The sequence below is a fragment of the Ctenopharyngodon idella genome, chromosome 4, assembly GCF_019924925.1.
Source record: "Ctenopharyngodon idella isolate HZGC_01 chromosome 4, HZGC01, whole genome shotgun sequence".
Taxonomy (NCBI): domain Eukaryota; kingdom Metazoa; phylum Chordata; class Actinopteri; order Cypriniformes; family Xenocyprididae; genus Ctenopharyngodon; species Ctenopharyngodon idella.
Window position 1 is genome coordinate 8,559,326 of NC_067223.1, and position 21,092 is coordinate 8,580,417.

The following is a 21,092-nucleotide window of genomic DNA, read 5'->3' on the forward strand; positions in this document are numbered from 1 at the left end:
TGGAAACAGTACATTTTTTTTAATGTTTAATGCTCTTAAATGCTCACCAAGGCTGCTTTATATAATCAAAAATACAGTAAAAACAATAATATTGTGAAATATTATTACCATTTAAAGCTGCAGTCTGTAAGTTTTGCCTCTTTGTCGCCATCTCTGTTTGAAACCTGCAATTACAGTTATTTGCTGAATTATCATCTTTACGTGGGTTGTGCATCGGCACGGCTCCTCAGAGCGGATGAATCTAATGTTTGCTGTCAGTCACCACATCAGTGTAGAGACTGTACTTCGGAATCACAGATTCTACGTCTTGGAAGTATGACGTAGAATATATATATATATATATATATATATATAAAAAAATTATTATTATTTAAATTATTATAAAAATGTAATTCATTCCTGTGATGACAAAGCTGAATTTTCAGCATCATTACTTTAGTCTTCAGTGTCACAAGATCCTTCATAAATCATTCTAATATGCTGATTTGCTGCTCAAGAAACATGTATTATTATTAACATCAATAATAATAATCATAAATATAATTTAAATTATAGATTTGTATATTTTTATGAATATTCTGTTTATGTCACATTACGAAGTAAATATGGTTTCAAATGCCAATTCATGTTGACACACAAACACAAATCAAGCTGACAATCACTGATTTTCTAAACTTTTCAAATCTCACTTTAAACTCAACTACCAATACCCCGTCCCCACCCCAGCACAGGGATGCCGGCAGCTCTAACATCTGTTCTCTGGCAGGGGTGTGATCTCACAAACTCTGGTCCCTGCCAGGCCTAATCACCTCTGAGCATGGACGTATACAAGGGGAGAGATTATAGCAAGCCGCAGACTGCCCCCTTTTCAAAATGCCAACCTCAGTCAGGGCAGTAGGGTTTAAATACCACTCAAATGTCAGTGTGAGGCCCCACAAGTCAAACTAAATTACCTCCTACCTGCTCTGCCTCCCCTCTCGCTGCACTGAGCATGTCTCCAATTCGCATGCGTAGCCAAACACACACATAAATATAAAAACCCACAAATGAGTGCGGCAGACAGTCACTCAAAAACACAGCAGCTAACAGACTAACATAAAACACTGCAAGTACTTCCAGACTGATTCAGGTAGTTGAAAGCAACGGAAGCATACACAAACAAACAGACACATACACAAGCGGTCTTTATGGACCAACCGTATTGATCTATTGGGAGATTTGATACACAGCAAAGTGTTTTCGCACTTTATGCTGTACAGTGAAAGCAGGGCCCATATATTAGCGTACAGTGAGCGGGTCTGGAGATGTGTGAAGCTACCCAAAGGTATTATCGATCCTCCTCGGACTGCTCCTGCCCAGCATCAATCAAAAAAGCATCAACTCCACACCTCTGAGATCTTCAACGTCAGCCTCTTCCACAGAGACTATTGATCACAAATAGCATGGTGAATTGATTGGCAGTAACATTAAGAGCTAGTATTGATTTTGACGTAAGTTTAGGTTCTTCTCGGTCACCGATAAAACAAACCCCTGCATCAGTCTGCACAGGTGCTGTTCGATCGGGGTGTAGGGTTGAATAAAAGGGTCAAGTTTGGCTGGTTAGCATATTCCAAGTAGCCCCTGTAACTACAGCATTCAGGTGACAAGAAACAACTTTTTCCATTGATGTCTATTAAAAAGCACTAGTGCATTCTGACAAAATTAAGCAACATATAAATCGCAAATATTTTTATGATTTTTCTTGATATCTTATATTTTTATCTATCTGCTACCTTTGACACAGTGACACAGAAAAGGGTTTTTTGATAGCCAAAAATAACAAATATGCAAAAACTGACATTAAATAATCACTGATTATTTCATGTTTATTTAATGATTATTTAACACTTATGAGAAAAATATGATAAAATATAATAAAAATGGCAAAATATTTTTATAATATATGTTTATAATAAATATTTATTTATTTTTGTGAATAAACTGTATAAAAAAAGTTTTTAAAATTGGCATGAAATTGAAGTTGTGATTTAATGAGTCTAATTTTCTTTCTTTTTTTAAATGTATTAAAAAGTTAACATTTTTGGTGTGCAAAATATGCTTAGAATATATTACACATTTCTCAAAATGTATAAAAAAGTTAAAATGTTTGTTCGTAAATACTGCTGAAGAATGAGAAAAATAAGACTGCAAAATATGTAGTATAACCAGGACTTGACATAAACACCAGCCAAAATATCTGAAACGCTTCCAATACTCATTTTCTGCAGAATAGATACTCGATACCAGCTGTGCTTTCTCGCTTTCTTATCTCTCCGACACTGAGTTGACACACAAACCCGTCTCCCCTTACTTACTCCGGATGAATATTATTGGTGTTACAGGGTTTGAATTTTGGCGTAGGATTGTGCGTATTGCTCATAATTTTACTAATTCCTTCAGATTTTGTGCTCACACCCAAAGTGCGTGCTCATAAAGCCACCTTAGTACTAAATTGAGTACTTTTTCGCTGCTTATTGCGCTTAAACAGTCAAATACACACAAAATAATGTCAAAATGCCGGTCTTGGCAAGTATTCACATAAACAGACAGTTATGTTTTAAGTGAACGTAAACAGTTGAGAAAGAAAACACATGTGTAACAGTACAATGGATCAGTGCATTAGGTCTTAAAGTGACAGCAGCCTAATATACCAGCTACCAAATTATGAGATATTATTAAAAATATCTGTATGGCAAATTTTCCTCGTTTTTTATATTAACTTGAACTAAAATGCTACTTGCATCACCCAAAACATGTCACTTTAGTTAGAGTAAAATTGACTAATTTACAAATATGAAAGGACAAAATATTGACTTAATTTAAAAGGACGTTTTTATCAAAAGATAAAAACTATGATTTTGACAATAAGTGATTAGTCATATGCAATTTACGGTAAAAAAAAGTTTTTACGGTGTCTAGAACTGTTCCCAAAAGCAAAGTCGGCTACAAGGATATCTTTTTCCTCATAGGGTTGAACATGTATCAATGCAGCAAAGAATTAAGCTCCACAAGCACAGCCAAGGTCGGGTGGCCACACATCGGGCTCTTCGCAGAGGACTATGACTGATAGAAGCCATTATGTGTCGGCAGGCAAAAGGTGGAGTGCAGTCACTCGTTTATTCATGCATTCATTTGTTCGGTCCGTCACCCCAGCAGGGACCAGATGAGCTGTCTATACTGTCGGAGCGATGATCCGCCTGCCATTCATCTCAGACGGACAGCTGTATGACACGCCCTCTGTCCATCCCCTGCTGCTGTCGCACTGCTCGCATGAACACTGATAGGAGCTCATTTAGATTAATGAACACGGCTAGAATATATCAGTGTGCAGCAGGTGCCTCCACTTCATAGTGGGCGTACTGTAAAATATCTGCACTGTTCGCAATCGAGCCAGAATCACAGCAGGCCAAAAGATGTATTCTTCCCAAATGACATTTAGCAACAGGGTTGATGCTTTTATATCTGGAAAGACAAGTTTGTAATGGACTAAATGGGCAAAAAGTTTGGCAAGTTCATCAATATTGAGGTGGCGACTGCTAATGTGATGTGAAATCTCACGGATTGATACAATAATGAGGACAGACATGAGAAGAATTCAAGCTGAAATGACAACAAACAAAATGTGGTACCATTACGACAAAACTGCCAAAAAAGACACTTTCATGCTCAGATTAACAGTGAAGAACAGAATTAAACAAGCCACATGATTTGAGATATTATTCATGTTTTAGCTTCTCATTTATAAGATTAATACTTTTAGAGTTCAAATGCTATTAAAAAAATGTATGCTTAATGGTATGACATGGGTCAAAATGTCTACAATAATATAATTTATCAAAATTTGCCTTTCAAATCAGGCTTCCATACTTCTGTGGTATACCAAGGCAAGCCGTATATATACAGAGTGTACATTAAGGCCAATGGGTCTTTTAAAAGAAGTGTGTTACACCCAGGACATAAAAACAAGCCATCTGAGTGTGACAGTGACCATCTCTGGAAAAAAGAAATAGATAAATAAAAAAAAACAGAAAATCAATGCACCACGGCTCGAAAGTAATAGTGAGCAATAGTATCGGGAAGTCCAGTCACGTTGTGGGCAGGACAACCATGCTTGGGATATGTCTCTGAATTAGAGCGGTAATATGACAGGGCATTAGTGGGCTGGACCGATGATCCAATAGATTAGGAGATTGAAAAGAAAATTGAATGTGGAGCGGTTCTAAACGGAACACTCCTATTGATACCGTCAGAGCAAATCAAAATCAATGGCAGGGGCTCGGTAATGATGCGGTAATGGCCGCCGGCCATGAAAAATATGAAAGGAAGGGGGAAAAAAACAATCACATGTAATGGCGAAAGAGATGGATGAATTAGAGGAGAGTTTAAACAGCTTGTTGAAATGCAGTTTTATAAAGCATGTTCAGCAGACACTTACATTTGTGAACAGGACCTACCTAAGCAATGGCTGAAAGATGACCGTGATGTTTCTGGCTCCCGGTTTACACAGGAATTTAGTCTCTCCTCCCTCAATCAGGTTATCGTCAGCTCCACCTGGACAGAAAGAGGCAGGAAGAAAAGATTAAACATATTTTCTTCAAAAATAACTTTTAAAAAACTAACTCAACTAATACGGGATGCGTTTTTGTGTTCAGCTCGACAAAATAAAACAGAATGTTTTGTGTTTTGTGGAACATTTGTAAAAGTTAAACTTCTTTAAAGCTGAAAAACTAGTGGCACAAAATGCTGAATGAAAAAGTGAAGTGTCACAATGGTCAAAGAAGTCTTTATAGAACAAAAAAATGTTTCGATGGACAACGGTGGCATATACAGCGTAGTGGTCATGTGACTAAATAAAACTAAACAAAAAGCAAAGCAAAAAAAGCAAAAACAAAAAAGCAAAAACAAAAAGCAAAGCAAAACAAAAAACAAAACACAAAACAAAACCAAACCAATAAAAGACAAAGCAAAAGCAAAAAACAAAGAGCAAAAAAAAACAAAAAAATAAATAAAAAACAAAGCAAAAGCAAAAAACAAAACAAAAAATAGCAAAAAACAAAAAGCAAAGCAAAACAAAAAAAAACAAAAACAAAAAACAAAACCAATAAAAAAACAAAGCAAACCAAACAAAACACAAAATTAAACTAATAAAAAACAAAGCAAAAGCAAAAAACAAAACAAAAAGCAAAAACAGAACAAAACAAAGCAAAACCAAAGGGCAAAACAAAAAAGTAAAAAAGTAATTTTATCAAATCATTGCAATTACCACAAGCCGGAGAGAGAAATACAAGACCCCCCCTCCTCTTTCTCCCATTTGTTCCTCTGTGTCTGTGCGTAGTCCTGCGCTAACAGGGTTAATAAGAAAATCATGGCTGTGTAACTCTCTCATGATGAGGCAGGGCCCCAAAAAATGAAGTGAGCTCCAATCCTTATTAGCTCCACTCATCCACAAGTAATCAATATAATTGACAGCAAGTGAATCAAGTCTGCCATCAATAAGAACATTCCCGGGTGGACAGAAGGTGTGTGCGTGGCCTCATGGGTCGATGAATAGAAGTGCCACCGCGGCAGGCCACTGGCATCTCTCTCGCACTGTGACAATGTTATTCATTAAAATTTCACAGCCCTTTGAGATTGTCACTGGAGAGACTGCTGTAACTACGTCGCTCTAAGTCTGGGCACCGCTATCCTGACAAACACCATGCAGGAAACATACACATCTGAGACACTTGTGTGCACATCACACACATAAGCCCTTGGTGGAGAATCACTTTAATTGCTTTTATCAGTCAGTTGTTACATGAGATTTCTTGCCCAGGGGATGGGAAATGAGTCCAGGCCCAGGAACACAAATTAATGCCAGAAGATTTCTGTGACACACATATATCACGTGTTTGTGATGGATTTGGATTGCCATGGAATTACAAGTGAAGCAAAAGAATGTGCTTGTATGATTTGTGTCCAATGTTGTGATCTCAGACCCACTGGTACGGGTTTAAATTGCAAGTCTGGGATCAGAGTTATCCTGTGTTCATTGTTTTAAGAGGCAAGACGAGCTTCAAATGAAAAATGCGTTCACCTTTCACTGCACTAAAAACCCTGCAGTGCACCTGTCCAGCATTGAAACGCACCTCCTGCTGCTGTTCCCGTCATTTCCACCATCCTGACATTCTTCACGGAGCACGTTCGGATGAAAAGCTCTCTCTCTTATTTCATTTCAACCACTTTTTCTCATTAAAAAGACAAGAGGATTTTTTATCCTCTCTAAAAGCTTTCTGGTTGGCTGTTTTTCAAAGTTGTTGCTCAGGAAAGGGAACTCATCTTCCTTCGTTTCCCGTTTCTCTCTATCTATCCAATCTCTCTTCTGCTAATTCAATTAAGACTCAATTACAACTGCAAAACAAGAAAACACAGCTGCCACCGCACACACTGACTCTGACCTAGACAAGTGACAGGAGAAGAGAAAAACAGAGAGAACTGTTACAAAGAGATAAAAATGACTATTTAAAAAATAGTGATCGGCTTTGTCAAAAAGTGACGGAATGACATCAGAAAGAATTGGTTTTAAATTACTAACAAATTATTTTGCTTTGCAGAGTGTCATAAGTTTTCCACCAGACGTGTTCATGAAGTGTTCATAGCTGTCAAAGAGTTGCAATATAGCTGTAAATTTCCAGATATTATTTCAATTAAAGGGGACCTATAATGCCCCTTTTCACAAGATGTAATCTAAGTCTCTGTTGTCCCCAGAATGTGTCTGTGAAGTTTAAGCTTAAAATACCCCACAGATCATTTATTATAGCTTGTCAAATTTGCCCCTATTTGGGTGTGAGCGAATACAAGCCGTTTTTGTGTGTGTCCCTTTAAATGCAAATGAGCTCCAAAAGAGGGCGGAGCTTTAACAGCTCACGCTTCGGTTGCTTAAAACAACAACAAAGCTGGAGAATGTCACGCAGCCAAAATGACGATAGTCAGTAACGGTGTTCAGCGATACATTGTTCAAACCGGAGTTGGACACTGTTGGAGAGACTCAGGAAGTAATGCAACTGGACATTTCTGAATGGTTAGTGGATAAATTTATGTAGTCGCTGTGGAGTTGATTCAACTCATCGACTAGCATGTGCCTTCATGTTAATGTTTTGTGCAAATCCAGCGTTGAACTGACTCTCGTTTGTGAAGCAGTCCAGCGCAAAATGACGGCATGGCAACAACACTCTACTGCAACAACTCTTCCTCTTCTCTAAAGCAGCCCAACATGGCCTCACCCCCTTTGTTGCGTGTTCTCGGGGGCAGGGTTTATGTAAATTTTGGGGTTTTTTGATGTCACTAACCCGGGAAGAAGCTCTTTGTAGTCCCTATCAGCTGTTTGTTGTAGTCCTTAAACAGCGAATTCTTTAAAAGACAATATCTCCCTTTGCATTGAACTTTGAGCGTTGTAACTTTGCAGATGTTGTTTATGCTCAATCAGCAACATTAAATGCTAACTAAAGTTAAAAAAGTGAAATCATAATCAACCACCCCTTTAAAAATCATAATGATTATTTGTATTAATAATAATAATAAATCATTATTAATATTAGTAGTAGTAGTAGTAGTAGTAGTAGTGCTGGTAATAAATAATTAATATTATTATTTTTATTATTATTATAAAAAGACAATGTGTCGTGAATAAACTGTTGCTAAAAATAAAAGACAGACAATTTTAAAAATCCTTATTGTTAACCTTTACTAGTTCATGCTTTAATGGATTTTCAGTAAATATAGTGTAAAACAAGTGCTCATTTAATTTTGTACATCTTTCATTTGCTATCATTACATTGTATCATATACCACTTTGCTCTCTACATCAGTATGAGCCAATAAAAAACCCAAAACATTTTATTAAAAACACATGCGTTAGCCAGCAGGTCAAAGAGTTATGCATCCAGATTGTGCGGTTACATTTACTGGCAAAGACAGAGAAGAAAATGTCATCCCACGCCAGCCTGGCTTGACTCAAATCATTATTCAGATTCTAGTACATATTAATGAAGGTCCATTAAAATGTTGTCAGCGCGACAGACTTTGACTGAAAAAGCAACTGGCCAACATCTGCTATGTTAAATATAAACAATCATTCACAACAGTTTAACAAGTTGTTTCAACATTCAAGTAATAAACAAATGTGAACAAATGGCGACAAGTTAGCTGGTCCAATTTATTATTATGTGCCTCCACATCTGTGTTTATTATTACGCTGGAAGCGTGTTTCCTTTAATAACCTATGTGTGTGCATAAGATCATGCAAATGTATACGAGAGGCGTTATAGACTGGCCCCCTGTAGATGCTGCTAATCTAGGATTGGGATGCGCCTTTACATCAAATTTACATTTCTATTATTGGCAGTCACTCACTTACCAAAGCGACTTACAAGAAAGTGCACGTATTGTGTAAGTCATTCTGATGAGTGGAAAGTGTGTGACTGAGCATGCACGCACACCTCCCACTCATGTCAGCCCCCATGTAATCAAGCCAGCCAGTGACTTAGTGAAATTGCATTAGCTACACTTTCGTGGGTTTGATTAGAAATGGTTTGATCTGAGATGTACTCTGTCCCTGCCCGGATCTACAGCAGAGAAACGTGTAGTGCCTTCACTAACACCAGCCGTCCCAGTGGATCTATCCGTGTGTGTGAAAGTATGCGAAAGAAACAAATGCATGTCAATGTGTGAGGTCATGCAATCAGGCCAAAAAGTCTGTTGTGGAGTGTGTGTGCGTAAGAGCAGAAACATTAACAAGAGATTGGAGATCACTCATTCACAATGAGTGTCAATATTAGAGCAATGTTTGTGTAACCCAAACAGTCAACTCTGATCCAGCTACTGTGTGTGTGTGTGTGTGTGTGTGTGTGCGTGTGCGGAGGACATCAACGGCAAAATCAATCCTACTGCAGTGTTACACAGTACTGTGGCAGGACCTGTTAACATGTGCAGCACAGAAATAACACTCAAAACTTATTCAAAGACAAATATTATTGACAAAGACAATTACTGTGACCCCAAAGGTCACAGCAGACCCTGGAGACTTAAGCCACACTGAAACATGTATGAATGTCACTGCTTTTGATGCAAAACATAATGCAAACATGAAATTATGTTAGAATTCAGTTCCTTAGAAGTACAAAACAGCCCTGACCCGTCGAGGCATGGACTCCACTAGACCCCTGAAGGTGTGCTGTGGTATCTGGCACCAAGATGTTAGCAGCAGATCCTTTAAGTCCTGTAAGTTGCGAGGTGGGGCCTCCATGGATCGGACTTGAGGACAGCACATCCCACAGATGCTCGATTGGATTGATATTTAGGGAATTTGGAGGCCAAGTCAACACCTCAAACTCATTGTCATGCTCCTCAAACCATTTCTGAACAATTTTTGCTTTGTGGCAGGGCGCATTATCCTGCTGAAAGAGCCACAGCCACAGCCACCAGGGAATACCGTTTCCATGAAAGGGTGTACATGGTCTGCAACAATGCTTAGGTAGGTGGTACGTGTCAAAGTAACATCCACATGGATGGCAGGACCCAAGGTTTCCCAGCAGAACATTGCCCAAAGCATCACACTGCCTCCGCCGGCTTGCCTTCTTCCCATAGTGCATCCTGGTGCCATGTGTTCCCCAGGTAAGCGACGCACACGCACCCGGCCATCCACGTGATGCAAAAGAAAACGTGGTTCATCAGACCAGGCCACCTTCTTCCATTACTCCATGGTTCAGTTCTGATGTTCACATGCCCACTGTTGGCACTTTCAGCGGTGGACAGGGGTCAGCATGAGCAACCTGACTGGTCTGCGGCTATGCAGCTCCATACGCAACAAACTGTGATGCACTGTGTATTCTGACACCTTTCTATCAGAACCAGCATTAACTTCTTAAGCAATTTGAGCTACAGTAGCTCGCTGTTGGATCGGACCACACAGACCAGCCTTCGCTCCCCACATGCATCAATGAGCCTTGGCCGCCCATGACCCTGTCACCGGTTCACCACTGTTCCTTCCCTGGACCACTTTTGATAGATACTGACCACCCCACAAGAGCTGCAGTTTTGGAGATGCTCTGACCCAGTCATCTAGCCATCACAATTTGGCCCTTGTCAAACTCGCTCAAATCCTTACGCTTGCCTATTTTTGTGCTATCTTCCTTTAAAATTATAGTCACTTGCTTTGATATTTTGTTATGGAATACAGTGACACTCAAGTTACACAATTTTAAGTGTGCTTAAGTGTCCAAATACTTTATAATAGGGCAAGGCCTTCCCAAAACATAAACACACACTTGAAAATACACATACACACAAGATACAACCCATTCTCTGTTTGAACAATGCTCTAGATTGGTCACCACAGGTTGGTTATCAGTTGAATGGCCACAGACAGACAGTCTACACAGCACAAACCCATACCAGCTGCCAGGTTTCTCCTAACAAAACGGAATGAAGATCGACAGGTGTGTGCGTGTGTGGCCAATCAGTGCTGTCAGGCAGAAACCTCGAACTTGAAAAAGAACAGGCCAATTTTCAATAATTCATGACTTCCCAGTTGGCCTGGTTATAATTCCGCTGCCATGTCTTCATGTCTGATTGGCTTCTGATGAGACTCCTCTATTATTAAAACTCATTTGAGGGGACAATATTCCAATATTTCCGGCCAGAAGAGAGCCAAGACCACTAGCTCAGTGTGTTGACAATGCACTGAGATGACAATTAAACAAATTAATGAATGAATACATAATTGTGGAAATAGAGTTGGATAAATTATTGATTGTGGCATGGTGGGCAATTCCCCTTGCTTCGGATATGATGCTTTTATACATGTATTTTTAATAAGGCCAGGCTGACAGCGCTGATTCTTTGCACTTAGAGCAAAACAAATTGTTTTTTGTTGGATCAATGGCCTAGTGGTTAGTGCAAATGCTCAAGACTATTTTAGCTGTAATGCACATTTAGGAGATGCGGGTTCGTATTCAGTCTGAATCATATGCAAATCACAATCTTCAGCTTTAAATTTTTACATTTAGCCTCACCAGTCCTGAATATTCAGTTACATCCTTGCTTTTATCAGAGCTATTCTATAAATTCACTATAAATTCATTCACTGAAGCAACAAATGTCTCCCAAGGTCAAAAACACAAGGCAGTGAAGGTAGTAAAGTCAAGTTGTTGATTAGAGTGACCACGATCTGCTCCTCCCTAAAAATAATGGTATGTCTAGTCTCTGTCTAACAGCCCTGATTACTGAGCCATCACTACTGCTTCATTTGACTCCATTACAAAAGAGAAAATAAAGTCAACCCCTCCACTTCCAATCTGACACTCATGCCCATAATAGCATACACCCTCTTATTCTGCCTGTCTCTTTCTCGAAATACTCCTGTCACAGTTTCTTTATTTCTCATCTGGTATTTCATGTGGATGTCCGAAAGATAAAGAAAAGTGGAAGAATAAGGTTAAATATAAGTTCACTTTTCCTTTGTGTCTGTGTCTCTTTAAGGCTTTCACACTGCACTTGACACTGGGTTAACGTCTTTTTAAACCCTGAGTAAAGGCTGATGTGGTGCTAGAATGTAACAGCAAATTGTTTAGCAACAGATGACCAATAACTGATTAATTATACTAATTAAAGATACATTCACACTTTGTATAGTGTTTCAGTGCTTTAAGGGGAAATAGTATCAAATAGTGATACCAAAAAGTATTAACTGGAATGATTAAGAGATACACTCTACTGTAAGGTTTGAGGTCTTCAGTATCACATGATCATTCAGAAATCATTCCAATTTGCTGATTTGGTGCTCAAGACACATTTCTTATTATTGTCAATGTTGAAAACAGTTGTGCTGCTTAATATTTGTGGAAACTTTTTTTTTTTTTTTTTTACAGGATTTATTAATGAATAGAACGATCATTTATTTGAAATATAATTCTTTTGTAACATTATAAATGTCTTCACAGTCTCTCTTGGTCATTTTAATGCATCCTTGGTGAATAAAAGTATTAATTATTTAAAAAAAAAAAAAAAAATCTTACTGACCACAAACTTTTGAACAGTAGTGTACTAATATTTTGGTAGGATATTTTGAGTACTCAAAGACAACCAGACCAGGTTTACATGGTGACTTTTCCGCAGATGGACAAGCAATTATTAAAGCAGGTCGTACAACAGATAGTCAATTAACTTTGAAAACATTCAAATAAAAATGTTAACCCGGGGTGTACAGTGTGAGATAGAGGTCTGCGCGGGACTGTTTTTTTTCGTCCCGCTCCCGCAAGGTTCTATTCCGCACGCACCCGCTCCCGCCTAAAATTCACTCTGTGTTCACCCGCTATCCGCATATAGTGATTTTCTTCCCGACCCGACGGGCCCCGCTAAATTTAGATTGTTTCCAGAATCTCGCATTTAAATTTCCCCTAAAGAAAGAGAGTGATTGGGGATAACAGATATAAAATATTGCATAGCATATACAAGATTTTTATTTGTTATTTGTCTTATGATGCTGTCAACACCCTAAAAATGTCAGAGAAAAAAATGTCACAAAGAATAATAGGCTAAATATCACAGAGAAAAATAGGCTAAATTAAATAGCCTACAACATGTCCCTCAAAACTATAGGCTAAGCCAAAAATACATATAAATGAAAACTGTTGGCTTACTAGCTATAGCCTACTGCAAAATGACATCTTTTTAACATCCACGCAAGAACAGAATGACGCTGACTGACGTGCGTTTCAGAACGTCTCTCCTCCAAAATCCGATCACAAAGGTTGAATGATCTCTGAAGGTGCACTCGCGCAGACCTCTAATGCAAAGAACATATCTTGCCAGGTTTCTCAGGACAAGGAACTGGGGACTGTGTGAACGCCACCACTGCAGAAAGTTTTGTTCACTTCAAGTTCAAGCACAGATGCACTGATGTCAAAGCATCTCGGGAGCGACCGGGTTATTGACAGACCGCCTGCTCCCGCCTAATGTACACTATAGTTACTGACCGCAATCCGCCTTTAATTCAAAATTTAATCCCGCGCAGCAAGAAATCTTATCGGGAGAGCCGCAGGAATGCAGACCTCTAGTGTGAGACTACCCAAAAATGACTAACCCAGGATAAATAAGAACAGTGTGAAACATGCAATAAATAACCTAGGATTATATTAACCCTAGGTTTAAATGACCAAGGATTATATTAACCCTAGGTTTAGCCTTGGCTGTGTTGTTTCTTGGTCTCTCTCTCTCTCTCTCTCTTTTTCAAAGGCCACCTTTGTTGAGTCTCATTGTGAGTGGAGGACAGGAACATAAGATTTGAGACGGGTCTCTGCTGCCCTCTCAAGCTCCACTGATTTAGAATCAGAGAGCCAGTGATTGTGATTGTGTTTAAAAGGCTGTTCCACTCATCCAGACATCATCATCATCATCATCACCCTTGTTCTCTGTCCTCTCTTTCACCTTTTTTCCCTCTCCCCCCACCACTTCTCCTTCAATCACGCCAATCCTAAATGAAAGGTAAACAAGCCTGTGACAGCCACTGTGATGATGGTCTCGTTGATTAAAATTAGCACAGGTTGTGAAACACAGACACACACGCTCACTCAGACAAAGTCTGTAATTATGTGTCTGCCCTCCGTCTGATAACAGCAACAACAATCTACCCATAAGACAAACTAGAGAACTTCAGAAATGCAAATAAAAAGTTTTATCTGCGCTCTGTTTACCTTGTTAGTCACCGTTCAACTTCAAATTCTTCAAACATGGATTCAAACAGGGCAGTTCTTTTCCTTACCACTCAAATATTAACAAAAAATGTACTATTTACCATTTCCTCTCTTAGTTCCACTTCATGAAGGAGGAAAGCAACAGCAAGAGACCATCTCCCCGTCAATACCCACAGCACCACTGATATGTTATTACCCTCCAAGTCCATTTCAGCCAATCACGGGCCAATCTCATCTCACCACTGCAGTAATTCAATAATGCGTCCGTGATGAGATCCACCTCAGGACTCCACTCATCACAGTCGGCCCCCCCTAAGAAAAAAACAACACAATCACGGCCCGTAATGCTGTTTCAACCCTAATCAGCTTCTGCTATAAAATTACTGGGAAACAGATTGAACATGAAGCATCCGCCCAGACCCAATGCCAGCTGACTGCTGCTCCGCTCTGTGAATGTGACGGAACTTGGGTGTGAGTGAATTTCAGTATTTGACTTTATGATCTGTGACTCAAAGCCAACACAAGCATACGAAACTGGCCGTGCATCTAAAGATGGCTGTTTTTTATGTCCTTTATAAATTCTGCTTGGCAGATTGTACAATATGACCCCAGTAAGATCTTGGGTAAAATTCAACACTGCAATATATGTATCTCATAACTTATATATTTATAACCTTAATATCTTAACATCTTTAAGGCAATATCAATTTACTTAAAGGGTTAGTTCACCCAAAAATGAAAATTCTGTTATTAATTACCCTCATGTCGTTTCACACCCGTAAGACCTTCGTTCATCTGCAGAACACAAATTAAGATATTTTTGATAAAATCAGATGGCTCAGTGAGGCCTCCATTGCCAGCAAGATAATTAACACTTTCAGATGCCCAGAAAGCTACTAAAGACATAATAAAAACAGTTCATGTGACTACAGTGGTTCAACCTTAATGTTATGAAGCGATGAGAATACTTTTTGTGTGCCAAAAAAACAAAATAACGACTTTATTCGACAATATCTAGTGATGGGTGATTTCAAAACACTGCTTCATAAAGCTTCGAAGCTTTACAAATCTTTAGTTTCAAATCAGTGGTTTGGAGCGCCCCCCCAGTGGTGAACCATTGAAATTTCGAAACACCTATGACGTAACGAAGCCTCGTTTACTGAAATTACGTGACTTTGGCAGTTTGATACACGCTCTGAACCACTGATTTGAAACAAAAGATTCGTAAAGCTTCGAAGCTTTATGAAGCAGTGTTTTGAAATCGCCCATCACTAGATATTGTTGAATAAAGTTATTTTGTTTGTTTGTTTTTGGCGCACAAAAAGTATTCTCATTGCTTCATAACATTAAGGTTGAACCACTGTAGTCACATGAACTGTCTTTAGTATCTTTCTGGGCATCTAAAAGTGTTAATTATCTTGCTGTCAATGCAGGCCTCACTGAGCCATCAGATGTTATCAAAAATATCTTAATTTGTGTTCCAAAGATGAACGAAGGTTTTACGGGTTTGGAACGACATGAAGGTGAGTAATTAATGACAGAATTTTCATTTTTGGGTAAACTAACCCTTTAAAAGGCTAAATTCAGAAAAATCAATCAATATATCCACCTACCTATCTACCTACCTATCTATTTTTAGTGAAACATCATTAGACGGCATGATAAAGATTTTAGGACCTGGTACTGCAAAAATCAAATCAAGCCTTTGCATTAATGCAGTCAATACTTTGCCTGAAAAGAGGGAAAAAAACCTGAACATCTCTCCGTCATGATGGATGGATGGATGGATAGGCAGACAGACAGACAGACAGGAGGACAGATAGACAGGCAGACAGAATCCCTTTAGGTAGGATAACATGGTAAATTAGTAAATGAAAATGAACAAGCTCTCCAACAACAGAACAAGATAAGTTGAGGATATCCTAATGGCTCAAACAGCACTCCAGCACACACACTAGCACTGGACACTGATTGGCATGAAGTGTGTATTGCAGTGTTTTGTTGAAGCTCCACAGCTGGTGGTACGCTCTTATTTGTTTGGATTCAATTTGATGTGCCGGATGAGGAGCCAAGGGAACAAATAAAAGGAAAAAACAAAAGGAAAACCACAACAGCATTAAGGAGTAATTTAATTGCTCATTTCTCTATCGCTTGTTCCCGCCGACTCTCTTCCTCAGATGCAGGTATGAGCCGTGATGTTTCAACATCTGCGGCTATAAAGGCTACATCCAGATCTATTGGTTATCTATTCATTAAGTTAAATCAGGTGTTTAAGAAATGATCAAGGCTGCAGCCACAGAAACATACACACTACAGATGATATTTTATCAATTCTCTTGCACACATGGGCACATACACGCCATCTCGCTTAAAGAGCCATTTAAAGAGCTTCGCTCTCATGTGGCGTCTGGAGTGCCATATCTTCTCTGAGTCTCTGGGCTCCATCAGGCCTCATTTAGCACACAGATCATCAAGTTTAGCACACACACATACACACACACACACACAGAAGATCAGGCACAATGCTAACAGTCTGTGACATACAGTAACAATGCCATTTCCTCAAACTAGTGCTGCCTATTTCAGCTTGTGATGTTCGGAAACTTTTCTTAAAGGTATAGCTCAGCCAAAAAATAAAAATATGACATCATTTACATGCCCTCATATCGTTTGAATCCCGCTTGACTTTCATTCTTCTATGAAACCGAGTCATTAATAGCAGAATGTCCAACCTGCTCTTTTCTATATAATGAAAGTGAAAGGTAAACAAAGATTATCAGTGAATAATGACTTAAATTTCAGTTTGTTCTTCACACAAAGCTAATAAATGGCTTAAAAGGAGTTGGAATATAGCTTACAAGCTATATAAACAACTTTTATGATAGTTTATGGTGCTGTTTTTCTTGCAACCTCTGGTCCCCAATCTACTTTCATTGTATGGAAAAGCAGCATTTCCATTCTTTAAAACCTTTCCTTTTGAGTTCCATAAAAGAAAAGAAACTGAGTGAAATATCCCTTTAAGCATGACTAAATACACAAAAACCTTCAAAACAATCAGTCTCATTGTCTCTTGAAGTATTTTTAGGTGCGTTTCATCCGGGTTCAAATCCAGAAAACAAACTTCTGACCTTTTCATGTCCTTCCTATTCCTCTCGTCGGTGTCCATCAAACATGCTTTGATTGTGTGTCAAACAGTGAAGCCCCTCTTCAACAATCACACCTAACAATGCTCCCTGTAGCGTCTGTCTGTCTCTCTCATCTTTTCTTTCTCTCGCGGTGGCTCTCAGTAGGAATGCCTGATTGCATACTGTCTTTGGTGCTCTAAAACAGACGCTAAGAAATGCCAATGCTGAATGCAGAGGATATGGGGCTAATCAACATCTACAAAAATAAAAGGTCAAGAGGAAAAAGAAAGAGCATGAATGAAAGAAAGCATGCGAGCAAGAACAAAAGAAAAAACAGAAAGGTCAAGGCCACCAATATCTGGCACGGATTAGATCATGATGCATGCAAAAAAAAAAAAAAAAAAAGTACACAGCAAAAACACAAATTGTTTTTTTTGTTGTTGTTGTTGTTGTTTTGGAATTCTGCTACTTTTAAAACATTTGACCTACTAAACACTCATATCCAATTTTCTCAATGATTTTCCATCATTGCAACTTGACAGACAGGCTACATTTGGCTTGACATATCACTTAACAATCATCTATAGACCAGGTTATTATTAAAGTTATTATTATTAAATAAATAACTTTATTTTATTTATTTATTACAAATGTTGAAGCATCTGTACCAAAGCATGTTTATCTATGTTTATATTTATTATGAAAGAAAACAAAAGATAAGAAAAATGCACCTTTGTATTAATAATGTGGAATGTAAATCTAGCTAAAAAGACGCAAAAGTGGTTACAAGGAAAGGAAGAAAAAAGGTAAGAAAAAAAACCCCCAATCAAATCATGTTTGCGTATGAAGGACAAAAAAGACATTCATCAATTTCCCCTGCTTTATATGTGGCAAATCCAATATTTATATAATGAAGTTCAATCTCATTTCAGGTTCAAGTTTGAAAACAACATATCAGAACTGCAAAGTCAACTCAAGTCAACTATTGATGGGCTTGATGATAAAGAACTGTGTTACTCTTGAACTCAGTGAAAAGACTAAATTAAAAATGAAAACGTACTTTGAAAACAAACTTACTAACCTTGGATATATTTGAACAATTCAGAAAATGTTTCTGCAAAGGTGAACATATTTATATAAAACACCTCTGTATCAGTGCTGATCCAGAATTTAGTCTCTGTGTGAAACCTAAATCAGCCCTCTGACTTTGAAAAATTGAAAGTTCTCAGCTCTTTTGTGATAGAGAGCGAGTTATCTGGAAGCGCCTGTAAGGCTAGAGAGTTTTTGATGGAAACACTACTAAAAAGAGAGTCTGACACCATCCACAAACACAACAACTTTCGTTAGTGTAGAGAAATCTGACAGAGCTTATATACACGCACACACACTTTCACACACACCCCCATATACACCTCCTCACTCCACTGGTGAGGGATTTTTCCATTTGCACCTCTCCTACCCCTATTGTGCTTCACAAATCAGAGCGACAGACAACAACTCTCCTCCGCCCACAGCCCCGCCACTCACAGTGATCCACCTCTCTCACTCTCTCTTTCTCTCTCTGGGGAACACCAGCATCATGCATAAACAAGACCTTCCCTTTATCCTCTCGCTGTAAGCCTAGAGGAGAAAACTCAATTTGTATACGTGTGTTCAGAGAAAAAGATGAATCTCCCTGCTTTGTGATAATCCCTGCCCAACACGCAATGAGCTTTTGTGTCTCTTTTTTCTTCTATCTCTGCTTTGTTTGGTTTGCAGGTTTGTGGAATTGCAGCGACATACGAGGAATAGGCCAAAGGACAGACATATGAATAGATATGAGACATATAGCATTATTACTCCTGGATCCATCATATATAAAACAGAAAACAATTTCTACTATTGTCAGTCATAGATTCTCAGGTGTGGTTTAAGTGTGCAGATACTTTTTGGGGTTGTATATTGAGCCTTGGTGCTCATATGAGAAATTCAAGTTTGAGTTCAGCTTGCAACATGATCTGCTCCCATTATTTGATCACATTCCCTGAAATTATCCTCTCATTCTCGACTATACCAGTCTACAAAATCATACAAAGCATGGAAAATTTAAGAGAGAGTGGGGGAGAAAGAGTTTGTATGAGCCCTGGTGCATATACAAAAAATGAAAGTTCAAGTTCAGCCTGCAACATGCTCTGATCACATTCTACCATGCCATTTTCCTCTCAGTCTCCTAAAAATATAGGTAAAAGCTCCAAAAAAATTGAAAGAGAGGGGGGAGAAAGAGGTTGTATGAGCTTTGGTGCACATACAAGTGCTGAAAGTTCGAGTTCAACTTGCAACATGTTCCAATACTCTTGACCTTTTCTATGATTTTCCACTCATTCTCCACTATACCCATCTAAAAATTACAGAAACGCTCAATAAATGAAAAGAGTGTGGAGAGAAAAAGGTCATATGAGCCTTGACGTGTATGGAAGAAATGCAAGTTCAAGTCTGCAACATGCTTAATCACATTCTACTTCATTTTCTTTAAAATTTTCATCTTATTCTTCACTATGCCTGCCTAAAATATTATGAAAAAGCACAAAAGAAAAGGAGAAAGAAGAAAAAATTTGTATTAGCCTTGGTGCACATGTGTGCTTCAAGATCGAGTCCAGCCTCAAATCCCATTCATGCTCACTTTTTCTATTATGTTCCACTTTTGTCTCCACTATATCACCTAAAAAATTATGCCAAAGCCCAAAAAATCCAAAATGGGGAAAGAAAGGGGTCATTTGAGTTCAATTTCAGCCTGCAATATGCTTCGATCCCATTCACCTCACACTTTACCTATAATTTCCCTCTCATTCTTTAGTATACCAGTCTAAAAAGATTACGAAAAAACCCCCAAAAACATCAAGTATGAGTCATATGACTTCATATGAGTCTTGGTGCACATATGAGTGCTACAAGTTTGAATTGTGCCTGCAACATCCTCCAATGCCATTACCCCTCATTTATCCTTTCATTCTCCACTATACCTGTTAGAAAAATATGCAAAACCCAGAGAGAAAGAAAGAGGAGAGCGCTGAAGCAGTAATGAACTCTGCAGAAAGAAGTTAAGGATTAATTGATCTGTAGGAGTTGTGCTGGAGTAGAGAAAGCTGTAATTAAGCTACAGAGGCTCTGAATGTGGTTTTATAATGACTGCTACAAACACACACACATTCACTCAAAGATGTTCCACATGACATCGCACACGCACATAATTGCAGTCTCACGCAACTCTGACAAAACTGTTTGCACCAAGACTGGTGAAGCGCTATTTTATTTACAGCAGATGGAGAAATTTTTACCATTTTATGTCACCGGAAAGCAGTACGGTGCTTAGCTAACTCAATAGATCAAACCCTCATGCACTTGTGACCCTACTGGCGAAAACTGCAATGCAAAGGAACAGATGTTTAAACATCTGTACTGTTCAGCCTTGCACTGTAACTGAATTGTGTCAAAAAAATGGATATTATGATGAATGCCTATGTATATGTAACATACTGTTTGTCCATGGTATTAAAAGACAGTGAAGATTGATCTAAGAGGGCCTTATACTAAATGCTGGATCTACTTATTTATAGAGCATTTTGTGACTTTGAAAAGTTTCTTTACAACCATTCAGATAGATCAGACCATCTACTAGCCATAATGCTTTAGTCTTGGATGTCTGTGTGGCTGAAAACTTAATTAAAATACGAAACATTCCTGTGTTGGCTTCAATACATATTGTCATTTTTCTAATTTATTCCTTAAGAAATCCATGAATGGCCCCTCTGCTCACGCAATGAAACAATGACTTTCAACTCTCTCCTCCCTCCCTCTACCGAGTCGACTTATTCCGTCTGTTAAATTATTTCATCCCTTCAATCTCCTCTCGTCCTTTCAGACGACAGACACAGCGCCTGTATTGTGACGGCACAAATGAACAGTGGAAATTCATCTCCTATTTGGTGGTGCGAGATGCTCAACCAATCAAATGTTCTCCTTCTATCACTTGTGAAGCATTTGAAGGAACACCATAAGAGTCTTAGAAGCCCATTTACTTCCTTATCTCATTAATCTCCACGTTCACCTTGCTCTTTTTGTGCCCAACGGGTCGACTGTGATTGGCTATCAATTGAATTTGTACTTGAAGAGCTGTGCGGCAGAGAAAAAAAATCAGTTGGTGTGCTTTGCAAAGTTGCCA

At 38.6% G+C, this 21,092-nt stretch overlaps 1 protein-coding gene across 1 annotated transcript in view; it reads right to left on the bottom strand.

Annotated features, from left to right (window-relative positions):
- Positions 1-21,092, bottom strand: part of exoc4 (exocyst complex component 4) — a 129,871-nt gene that overhangs the window by 71,392 nt on the left and 37,387 nt on the right. The window contains exon 10 of the mRNA XM_051890766.1: positions 4,494-4,590. Within this exon, the coding sequence (XP_051746726.1) occupies positions 4,494-4,590 (97 nt within the window). The remainder of the gene's footprint in view (positions 1-4,493; positions 4,591-21,092) is intronic.